Source organism: Buceros rhinoceros, unplaced genomic scaffold (genome assembly GCF_000710305.1).
Source record: "Buceros rhinoceros silvestris isolate BGI_N320 unplaced genomic scaffold, ASM71030v1 scaffold11646, whole genome shotgun sequence".
NCBI lineage: Eukaryota > Metazoa > Chordata > Aves > Bucerotiformes > Bucerotidae > Buceros > Buceros rhinoceros.
In genome coordinates, this window is record NW_010419376.1 from 20104 (window position 1) to 32297 (window position 12194).

At 41.4% G+C, this 12194-nt stretch overlaps 1 protein-coding gene across 2 annotated transcripts in view; it reads right to left on the reverse strand.

Moving 5' to 3' along the window:
• Positions 1-819: 819 nt before the first annotated feature.
• Positions 820-12194, reverse strand: part of AKT1 (v-akt murine thymoma viral oncogene homolog 1) — a 67216-nt gene continuing 55841 nt past the window's right edge. For both annotated transcript variants that reach the window (XM_010138892.1, XM_010138893.1), the window contains 3 exons: positions 6986-7073; positions 2216-2318; positions 820-1515 (listed from right to left, as the gene is read on the reverse strand). In XM_010138892.1, the coding sequence (XP_010137194.1) occupies positions 1436-1515; positions 2216-2318; positions 6986-7073 (271 nt within the window). In that variant the 3' untranslated portion in view covers positions 820-1435. The remainder of the gene's footprint in view (positions 1516-2215; positions 2319-6985; positions 7074-12194) is intronic.

Below are 12194 nucleotides of genomic sequence, written 5' to 3' on the forward strand. Positions count from 1 at the left end.
ATGGGCTCTCTGTGCAAACGCAGCAGTTTCTGATGGAAAGGGGAAGTGAAGGTTTTCATAACATACTCCCTTTCAAATAAAAAAATTAAATGCTAGTTAACTGCAGTACACGTCACCTTTTTTTATACAGTTGAGAAAATAAAAAAAAGGCAATTTAAGAGAACGCAACCTACAATGCAATAAATTCATTCGCAGCAGAGACAGAATAAGACTGCTTTTATGAAAATTACAAAGAAACACAATACAACAAAAATAGGGTGTGGGGAATTTTCCACTAAGATTAAAAATGAAAAACAAAACAAAAAAATTCACTTTTTGAACACCATTATTATTCAAACACATATGAAGTTTCAACCTAGTTTTTCTTCTTATACATGGGAAACACTGTTAAAGTGAATCTTCGAGAGTGAGAAGGCACCATGAACTGTTGGCTGATACCTCTGATGCACACTCAAGAAAGAAGAAATGATCTGGCATGACCCAAAAAATCATTAAGTGTTTATATATATTCATATCTTTTCATAAAAAAAAAAGCGGCAACAAGTCATTACTTCAGTGCCAAAATGTACTTTTGTCTGTCTGACTCACTCATTAAGATGATTTCTCACTTAGACCTGTACGGTATTTTTATACAGTGATGGAAGTGGGTGATTTTCCGTTGTTGCAGTTCATGTTAGATTGGTAAATCAAGCGTTTTCCAGGTTCTGAGAAGCCAATCCTGTGAAGGATTCCTAAACTCTATGCAAATGGAATCATTAAATGCACTGTCTAAAACGGAATACGCATCTGTATGACACGGCAATTCCACCGGATTCGGTTTGATATGTAATGTCTTGTAGCAGATGTTATAACAAAAATAACTTTTGCTTTTTGATTTACCTCACTGAGGCCATTAATGCTGTTCCTATAGTTGGTTTTCTGGAGTTGGATGACGCTTCACTGCTGTCCAAAATGAGTTTGAACCTTAATCCTCCAGAGTTTGTTCACTTTGTTGCTTATATTATTGCACTAGCTACTAAAGTCTTATATCTTCCTATATAAATCTAATTGTTCAGAGTGCAGATTCTATATTTAGATAATGAACTGTATGAAATAAATAAAATAAGGGGATTTTCTGGTCAGAGTTGCTGATATGTTGAATACCTTAATTAGTTCTAAAGTAAACAGTTTTGGTGTATATTCTTAAAAACCTATGGTCACTCAGCATAAAAGCCTTGACGTAATACTTTAAGAATGGGTTTGTTTTCCTTCTCAAAAATGCACCGAAGAATTGTTTTAAATACAGAATCTGTGAGGCTTCCTACAAATTCATCTAAATTGTAATACAAACACAGTTTGTAATTCAGATAATATAGAAAGTTCTCTAGTGTCCATTGAAGTAAGGTCCCCAAAATGCAGTCTGTTTTGTTTCTCAACGGGAAAACATCGCAGAACATTAAGCGGTTCCACTGGCTGAATAGGAGAACTGAGGAAAATGAGGTCTTCTCTCGTTATCTACACAATCCATGCTGTCATCTGAAAAATGAAAATCACAGCTGACAACATTTGCTACCTTTCTGATTTCAAGTAAACGAACAGTAAGATAATGCACAGTAAAGCTATTTCAGAAAATTTCACTGCCGCCTTTTTCTTCCACAACTTGGAATGACAAAGAAACAGGAAGTCTCAAATCCTGCCCCTTTAAATAGGCATCGCAGAAGATCCTGATCGCTGTATGTAAACAGTTGTTCAGATGCCCATTTAAAATTGCTAGGAGTTGCACTGCTTAAATCCCAATTCAGTGTTCTGAACTTCTGGCAACTGCTGTTTCAGAACATCAAACATGCTCCGTTACCAGGAAAATAAAGCACATTTTGGTTGAATACGGACATTAGTCCATACTCAAGTGACTGCTTGCACAAACACAAGGTGTGTGCAGATGTATCCATGCAAACCTCATGAACTGAACCATTTTCCAGTGGGAATGTGCAGATTTGGAGAAGACAACAGTACAAATAACTTCACTGTCTTCTAAAACAGGTTTTCATTTCCCTAACTGGAAAGACACGTGAAGTTTCACATCAATGTATCAACTTCTTGGTCAAATATATAAAAGGACAACCAGCAAGTTTAGACCATGTGAAAAAGCATCAGTTTAAAGAGACCAGGTAACATTACAGCAAATTATTTCTGGTAGTCTGGAGAACACAGTGGGAAACATTTGGGAAAACTTTACCTTGGTCAGGAGGAGTGATTGTTATCATCTGTGCTGTAAATTCTTCATCAAAATATCTTGTATCTGTTTCAGATGTAACTTGTGGCTTAAATGGAGGTACAAGCTATGGAAAACAAAAAATATGTACTGTCCACTTACAGGTTCTTGCAGTACTGTTTGAAACAGGCAGAATTTGAAATACAGTTATAAGTGTCTTTTCCTACATTCCTGAGGTAAGTTTAAAAAATGGCAGTTCATAAAGAAGTAACCATATACACTAAAAAGTATTTATTTCAGTGTGCACTTCCTATTTATGGGGCATTTAAAGCATTTTGTCTCTAAGATTTAATTGCACAAACCACACCCAGCGCCTCCCCTTGCCCCCCACCCAAATCCTAACATTTCTCCAGGTAATAAATAACATGCTTGCAAGTGATTAAAACAACAGTATAGACTGCTTCGCCACCTCATTATACGGAAATTGTCAACTGCCTCTAGTCAGACTTATGCTTGAGGAGGATGAAAATGACTAAGATGCTTAGCGACACCCAGCTGATCAGCTAGGCTTGTGTTATCACCAAAAGGGTTTTAATGGTCACAAAAGAATTTCAGCTACAGAGCTCCCGTGCCATGCAGCTCTGAGTGCAACTGTCCTGTAGGGAGAATTTAGTGCAAGCGAACCACAACATTAAGATTTATACTCCTGGTCCACAAAAGCAGTTTGATATCAACTCTGAACTTAGAAAATCTGGAGCGCTCACAAAAAACCAAGCACACCTAGCAGTGAACATCCTGCTCTTGTTACGCCACGAGTCGCACTATTTGGGCTTTATTCTTGACACTCACTTGGGCAGACAGGCTAGAAATCATCCCCGCGTACCTCGGCAAGCTCTGGCAAGAGGAACGCCAGATGGAGCAAAGCTGCTTGACTGGGGCTGGAGGAGAAGCGCGCCTGGGAAGCAGGGTGGTGGAGCTGGTTGCATACAGATGCACGGAGTTGGAACACGTACAATTTTGGAGGGCAATGGAGCTGGGATTCAGACCTCGCTCAACTCCCCGCTGCACGATGCGGTAGAAACAGCATGTAAACACTGTTCTTAGCCCTCCCACAGAGGACCTGTAATAGCTTCCAGTGCTGGGCTTCAGTTCGCCCACCACTGGGGTTAAGCATGGCCATCTTTTAATAGCACAGAGCCACACCAGGCAACAATTTAGGAGCGTGATTGAGGAAGCATACGGCTTCCAACGTGAAGCTGCAGAGAAAGGTTTATCGGGTCAATTGCTCTAACTGGAATTAAGCAGTGACCCCAAGACTTGCACTTCTGCTCCTGCAGAAATAAGAACGACACCGACAGAAATCACTACCTGGAAAACAGCAGATCTTGAATGTGCAGAACACCTCTTCCCCACCCCCAACTCTTCCTCCAGCAGAGATCTGAAGAATCATTTGCTTGGCAAGTCGGTAAATAAGGAAAGCACTAGCTTCAAGCTCCCTATTGCCAAGATCTTCTTTCTGATCTGTTCTGAGAGCACCTGACAGAGCATCGTCCTGTCTTACAAAAAACAATCCAATGAAGCTCCTTCATTTTCAATGTAAAGATTTTAAAAAAATGTATTCTAGACTTATGGTAGTATTTCCAAATACAAAGAAACGTTTGCTGCTCAAAATCAATCTTCAAAAATTAAGGGACATAAAAATTATTTTATTATAAGAGAGCACAATTATAGTGTATATTCATTATCTTTTTTTTAATTACTAACAACCCTGTGTTAGGGTCTGTTTAAGCCTAAGGATGGCTTAAAGGAGCCTGGCAAATGTTCTTGTCAAAAAAAATAAGGTCCATGGAAGTGGTCTCTATGTCCTGAATTTAAAAAGGAAAAGGAAACAGGATATTGTAAAGTCACGAGTCACTCTGAGCCTTACAGTCCTCCTGAAGCTACTGAAGAAGGAATGCTTCATGTCAGAATGTTAGTAACACTATTCTCAATCAAGTCACACCAGCATATTACATGTAAAAACCCTGCTGAGAATGAGCTATCTCTGTTTCACAGTTTAACTCTGTTGTCTTTCTCCTTATAGCAGTTTTCTGCCTGCTCCTTAAAAGGAACCTTGGTTTGTTCTATCTGTCCTTTTAAGCTAATGGTGGTTTTGGCACTCGCAATGCTCCCAGTTGCTCTGGCTTGCTGAGCACAGCACGGAGTGATTTAGGACTTGGGCACTGCAGCAGACACCTGAACTATGCGCATCAGAACGACTCAGAGCAGCAATCCTAAGTCAGAACACAGGTGTAATGGACTGGCGCTGCCTCTATCATTTTTCCTTTTATTTTAGTATCTGTCAAAAGCAATTTGAGACAGATTATGATGCACCCACAAAACATTTTTTTTTCCCCCTAGCTGTCAAGTTCAGAACATGGAACAGAGGGGAAGCCGCAGAAAGCTCTAATGCTGGCTTTACCAAGCAAATATGTTGCTTTACTGAAAAGCTGTCACTGCAATAACTCTGCAGTTAACTGGCAGAGAGGTGCCACCTGTAGCTTCCCACTGCTGCAGACCAGCATGATACCCGCAGGCTTACGTTAGTTTAAGAGACAAAAAAGACCAGGAAAAAAGAAAGTGATTAAAATCTCATTACATATGTTTTGCTTGTGGGTGGGCAGAATACTGCAAATTAAATCACACCTTTCTTTGCACCAGAGACAAATAACAACACTCCTCCAGGAGAGTTTAATAAATATTTTAAATCCTTGCAACAACCCCAGTTATTCAAAACTCTTTATAATTCAAAGCAAAGCGATGTTTCCAAAAAGCTTAATTACAAAGCAAGCGTTCTCCCTGTACTCCGAGCCGCTACTCGTGAACACGTTCGCCATTATCTGGACATGGTGGGTAACCAAGCTTAGCCCATAAACACCTCTAGGCAGCTGACAAAATTCAGCTTTTATTCGTCAGACTGCACTTCAGGTAACGGCTGCAAGATCCTCCTTGGACCACCCAGAATGAAGGCAGCAATTACTCACAGGCTTTTGAAACCTCTCCATTTGCACAGCGTGGCTATTTCAGATGCACACGCTAACGGGAGAGGAGCGAAACCAGGATCTCGCCTCCTTGGATACGCCAAGGTCAGCAATAGTCTCAATTAGCACACTATTTTCTCCAAAACATGCAACATTTGGAATTTCCTGGTAGTCTCCACAACAGTCTGAGTCAGTCCTGCTATGGGACCATTTATGAAGGCTTTCTCAGTCCTACGGATAAATAAATTGCCTCCAGCTTGTGTGATTTCTCTTCATTCAGGGAAATGGGACTACCATCAAATAAATAACTTACTGAAGACCTGTTAAAACTTTTTACCTTAAAATAATAATAATTAAAAAAATAGTAAAACCTGAAGTATTCAGCTTGTCAGCTGAGTGAACTCTCCTGTTCAGAACAGTAACTCAGATGTACTTTTTACATTATACTGAATAAACTCCACGTAACTTCCTCCTGCCCTCATGTCCGCAGGCAGCAATCTCTGAAGGGATGCTTTGAAAGGACCGAGGTCTAAACACTATCTACACTTTCAAGGCACAAAAACTTATTTTATGATTTTTCAGTTCCCTTTAGCCACACAAATACGTGAGGAAGTGAAAGAAGAGAAGGAAACAGAGCACTCTTTGTAATTGTATACAGGCACTGGACATTCCCACTATGGTAAGGAAACCAGCAGTGTTGTAATCTATTTTTTTAATAATATGAACATTGCTAATGGATCACTGTATTAGTTTTACCGAAAGAATCAATTAAAACAGTTTCTCCTGAGTTTCTTACCTGCACCCACCACCTGGAGGGAGAACTAAACTGTATTTAGAGATTAAATGAGATCTGCTATCACAAGGGGCTGCAGGGAGAAGGAGGGAAATCAGGAAAGGCTGGGATTGAGTGAGATCATGAGGCACCAGTAGATGGGAGCTTGAATCACCAGACCCACGATTGTTAGCTGCATTTCACGTGAGCATTACAGGAAACGCGGCTGGTGAGAATCAAAGGGCAGAGGACACAGTAGATCGCCCAGAGAGCACAATGCAGGGCATTTTGGAGGAGTGGGTAAGTTATCTGTGAACAAAGGGACAGTGAGGCAACTGATGAAACATACTCATACAGACAGAACCAGGCTCTTTGACTTCTGTGGCTCCCACTGGAAAGCCTACAAACTCAGTGGGTCTCTCAGAAAACCATGAGAAACATCATGAAGTGCTGCAAACACTTCACGTCAGCCCTCTGTTACCAGAAAACAATAGAAAATATTAGGCTTGGATGGACGTAAAAGCCTTCACTTCCCTGCACTTGCCTATGCCATCTAAGTTCATCATTCGAGACAGGAAAAATGCAAAGGGAGCGAACAGCCCATCTTCCACTACTGCTTCCAGGAAGTTTTGCTTCAGATGCTCGGCAACTAACGGTAACTCCTGGGCTTGCAAGAGATACGTCAGTTGACAGCAAAGAATGGCAACAGGAATTCACAGGAAAAGTCGTTTTTAAAAGCAGGCTTGGTTATGTCCTATTTATTTAGTCACAGAAACAAGTACCTCATTGCAAGATACTCCTCTCGTTGTGAAAAGCAGCTTTGGCTCAGAACTAATCCTATTATGGTATTTTAAGAAACAGGAAGCAATTTAGCCTTGTTAAATACAATTGCAAACCTCTTCTGTGGAGGACTTCTCTGTACTTTACAGAGGGCAACAAGACTTGCAATGTGCAGTACATCCACAGACACAATTCACCTCGGGAGAACAGTTGTGTAAGTACCTTTTTCTCGTATACGTCTTGCCAAACAATGCCAGCAAAGAATTTGTGCTGCATAATCTCCTTGGCATCATCAGGACCGCCACCTAACCTGTTTGGGGCAAAATAAGTAATTAAATGTTTGAGTACAGTTATTTTCTTCTCATACAATTTTTATTAAATAGTAATGAAGAAGTTCTGAGTTTATATAATACATTTAAGAGCAGTTCTAGCATTTGCTTCATATTTAGTTTTTTGTGCAAGGGCTGTAGGGTCTATTTTAGGCTTCAAAACAGTTCCACTAAAGATTTGAAAACACATTAACAATAGAATTAGAATAAAGGTCTCTCAAACAAACAAATAAAAATAATAATCACAGTTCAAAAGACCTGCCCTTCAGGAAAGATGCTGTCCTAGGGACCACGGCAAATCCTGCAAGTAAAAGGTCTGAGCCACACACCGTTCTCGCTTTCTAAATTAACAAGTGACTATCCCATACAATTTTCTAGAGCAGAGTGATACCAGCAGTAAAACTGAATTTGATTTTGAAGTGTAAGAGAGGCAAGAATTTTTAAGACAAACTGATTTATGCAACCTGATTTAAATTTCCATTAAAGAAAGCAGTTGACAACTGCAGTGATAATATCGTGTTGTATGCAAATCCTTCCTCCTCCTTGGCTTCATAAAAGCACAAAGGGTGTTTTATTGACTTAAAAGTCTATCAAGATAAAGCACTTTTATTCCAAAATAAAACTGTCCACGCAGCTTATAGATGCAATCAGTTTAGTTGCAGTCTTGAGATAACAGATGCTTGAATTCTGCTGTGGAGGTTAGAGTGTTCTCTAGAAAGCTGAACCACATCTGCAAGCAAAGGCACGTACTGAGAAAACAAAACACACACCGAGTAATCAGCAGGAGACTTACTTTCGGGTAACAAGGTTAAGACAACGCTCAGGGTTTTAAGTACAAACGGTGCCACCACGTTCATCTAAGCTGACCTCCAGCGTCTGTCTGTTCTCTTATTCTTGGTGCCACAGGGAAACTGAGATATTGTCCCTGTTTTAAGCGGGTGGAACAATGGCTCTATGTTACTGAGGCTGGAGCTATGCCACTGCAGAAAAACTGGCCAAGGACCATTCTTTGCACCTGAAGCCAAGCTGCCCGGTCAGGCCTTACCCAGCCTACACAGCAGCTGGCCCTGAATCTCCTCTGGGCCACACACGGTAACCTCGCAGCCCTAATATATGATTATTTGGGGATAGAGGGAAGGGGTTTGGTTCAAACTGTCAGAAGTAATGTGAAGGCTGTGTTAAAGCCCATTGACGTGGCATTTCATGCAGCTTTCACTGCATGCTCTGGGCTACAGCTTGAAGGTACAATGCTACTGAGGCAGCACTGGATGATTGTTTAGTGCAGAGGAGTCAAATATAGTGACACTTTGTCCACACTCCTGACTGGGAATGGATCCCGGGGCATGCAACCCTCTCAGCCATGCCCAAGCACTGTCTTCAGAGAATGCAGGCTAGCAGAGGCCACCGCTGTACCAGAGAGACCAAGCAGCAGAGCCTTGTGGCAGTTCAGAGTCCACGCTTGCTTCCTGGCCCTCTTCCACTGAGTGACACAGCAACCTAAGGGGTTTGCTCCTTCACAGTCCTTCAGGAAACGTGCAGTGGAACAGGGAATGCGTGCCCAGTCTTCCAGTAGCAAAGTATTGGGTGATGTGCTTCTTCCTCAGGTAAGCTCTGAGATCAAGTCTAGGTTCACCCTAGAACCCCACAGGCCAAACCAAGCCAGAAGATGGCTCTCCCATTTGCCTGGCAGCAACACTATACAGCTGCAGAGCAGCCTGGAACAGACACAAACCCCAGGGCAGCCTGGGAACAAAGACAAACTCTGAGTAATCATCTCTCGGCTGGTTCCCCACAGGTCTAGAGGCTTTGCCAAGTCTCTACCAGGTTCCTTGGTTGCTTCCCCAGTGCAAATGACGATGGCTGGTGAAGAAGAGGGTGGAGTCGTTCCTGCTTAACCACGGATGTCAACAGATCTCACTTCTGCATGGAAATTCAGGAGTACTATGAGCTAAGAAGAACCTTAAATCATGTGCTTCAGAAGCACGCAGGAAGGTTGCTGGCTGCAGCCATGTATGAGTGCTTTGGAGAATGCCTTTGCTTCATGAAGGGCAAACACATACTCAGGGAAATGCCAAGAAAAACCCCAGATGTTTGACTTACCTGTCAAAAAATCTATACTACTAAACAAATCCATTCAAAGTGAATGGAGAAACAACAGATTATTTTGGATACAGACTTATTCTGAAAGTCTTGTTTTTCATAATTATTATGAAAGGACCATCTCAAGGAGAACAAAATTAAGTCAGCACCTAACGCAAAAATCATAGTTAAGCACCACTGAGAACTCAAAGAGCAGCAGATTTGTCTTTTGTAAGAACATGCAACAGCTGAAGAAAAATAGAACAGGAATAACATTCTAGTAAAATAAAGTTAAATTCTGTGCATTCAAGTTTCAGACAGAACCCAAAATAGTACAAATAGGATTTTAAAAAAAAGCTACTGAGATTTACAGCATACAAGGAAATATAACAGAAAGTTTAGAGGCCAAAAAGCAATTAAACTCCCCCCAACACCAAACTTCTGTCTAAATTAGTGTCTTTAAAAAATACTTGCCAAACAATTCTGGTTATTCATTTAACTTCCCTCACTATTTGACAGCCTTTGTTTCTATATCTCAGCTTAATTCCAAGGAGAAAATTCTTAATAACATTATTAAACTGAAACAATTTCCATATTTTCAATTTTTATAAAACTGTGTATGGCACATATAGTGTATAAACACACAGCCAACAGTGAAAGTATTACCATCTCAGGTCAGAAGATTGTAATTACTGGAGCACAGGAAAAGTTTTGTTTCTCCGCTTGTCCATGTGCAAGTAAAAGTGCTCAACACTCAGGTCCACTCCCAGCTCTTTAAGAGGCATTCCATGAACTTCTAGTTTTATAGTTAACAAGTTTCTACGGCAAGGACACCCAGGCTCCAATGCAGGAAAGCAGGCAGCAACCACTCTGCCCTGCCAAATATTGCCATTCACAAGCTTGTGCTTCACCACATTAGGAGCCACAACACAGATTCTGGCTGTATGAGGCAAATCCTCATCTGAAGAGACTGTCATACTTCTAGGTAACAGATTTCTGTTGTTTACAGAGTTGCACATGTACCATCCTCATCTAAGAGGACAGTCCCAGTTTTAGGAACTGCTTCTGTTGCTGTTCTGTCTTTACATGACTTCTCTCAGCTCCCCCTGCCCCAAACCTGGTTCTGCAACACTGCAAACTCACCAGGCTCAAGAAAATCAGCTCAACAAGCTGTTGGTGCTCACCAGCTCAGAGCACACAGATTCATATTTCTCCTCCTCTGACACTGTCAGGATGGACCAGTAACTTGTTTTACCCTGGCCCTTCTACCTTCAGAGGCCTCTCATAGCCACAAGGAAGAATTTAGGAACTGCATCTCCATTGCTTTCCCGTGACTGGCACCATCAGCATGGAGAAGCTCTGGCTGGCTTTGGAAATAGCACAATTTGTTGACTCCAGATTTGGAAGGTGAAGGCCACATCCTTCCCAAAACCCTCTACGTGCACTCTTTGGGGGCCTTCCTGCTACGAGACTAGGACTTTGGGAAAGCCTAATGCAACCCCCAGCTCTGTGCTGAGCTTTACTTCCCCACGTCTTCATTAACCACACGCATGTCACAGAAATGTAGTGGATCCAGTAACATTGGAAAAGCTCCCACTCCCTAACACTAGTAACCACAGAGAAGTCATGTTAGGGGATGCTGAGGCTTCGGGAGTCTCCAAACTACAGATTTCTAGAAAGCCGGGGAAAAGAAAAAATCTCTTTAAATTTGCCTTTTACGTTCTCTCAGCTTCAGTTTAGCTCTCTCAAGGGTGAACTGTTTAAGTCTGGACAGACTAGCTCTGAATTGCTTTGTACTGAACCGATTTAGACTAAAATGATTATACATAACAGCCAAAAATCTCAGTCTACCTCAAAGCACCTGATGAAAGATGAGCGAGGACTTGAAAAGCACTCTGCAGTTCAAGTGATACCCAGGACACTGGAGCTGTCTGGAGAAAGACAGAAACTTTTGTACTCCAGACATACATATTTCAGAGCAAACATAAGACACTTCTCATGTGTGGTTTCAAAACCCTGGATGCCCACAAGGCATGAAGTCTGCTGCTTAAGAGGAACAGCTACTCAAGCTGATCAGCAGTTCCCAATGACCACCTTCAGGGCTCCACCACCACAACTACAACTTTGTGAAGTCATCAAGTCTTTTAACAGGCGTTTGTGAAATGGGGCATCTTCTTTCTCTCATTCTTCCTGAATGAGAAGGTCCAACAGCATCACAGAAAACAGAAACAGATGAAGCAGCCTGTGACAAACCCGATCTAAGAGAGGCTGAACCACCACGACCTGTGACAGGGAGCACTAAGGCATGTAGTGAAAACACACAATGAAAATTCAGATTAAGCCATCCCGAAGTCCTCTCAAGTTTAAAACCTGCCAAAATTCAGAACTTGCAAGTCACTCCGCTGATTACAAACCCACTCACCCATCTGCAGTCTCCACAACCAGAGAAAAGACAAAAGACATTAAAAACTTGGCCGTTTTATGTGTGAAAAAATGCTCTTGATTACCTCCTTCCATTTGGTACATGCCACAAAGCAGCGAAGCAGAATTTCAGGTCACATTAAAAGGAAATATTTACAGAATAGATTTCTTCTTTCTTAGTAAAATTAGGGCTCACATTACAAGATTAATAAACTTATATCAATCCCAAAAGAAACTTCAAAATTCCTTTTCTCTTACAAAATGGGTTTTATATGACCGAACTCAGAAAACAGCCATGATTAAAAGCAGAACGCAATTTATTGTTCTTCACATTTTCCCCATATGCCTGTGAGTTCAGGACTGACCTGCTCTCACTGAATGCAGAGTGCTAAGACTGCTTTTCTGCCTTCAGCTCAGGTACAACTGGTAATTTTCAAGATTTCATTCACTAATGCAGGTCACAATTCCCTAGCTCCCTGATATTTAACTTAAAATATCTTTGTCACTGAGCTTCACTTTGTCAACCTTTTTTGTTGTTGGGTGGGGGGTTTTTGTTTGGTTTTTTTTTTTTGGGGGGGGGGGTGGGGGTTTTTAGAGGAAGG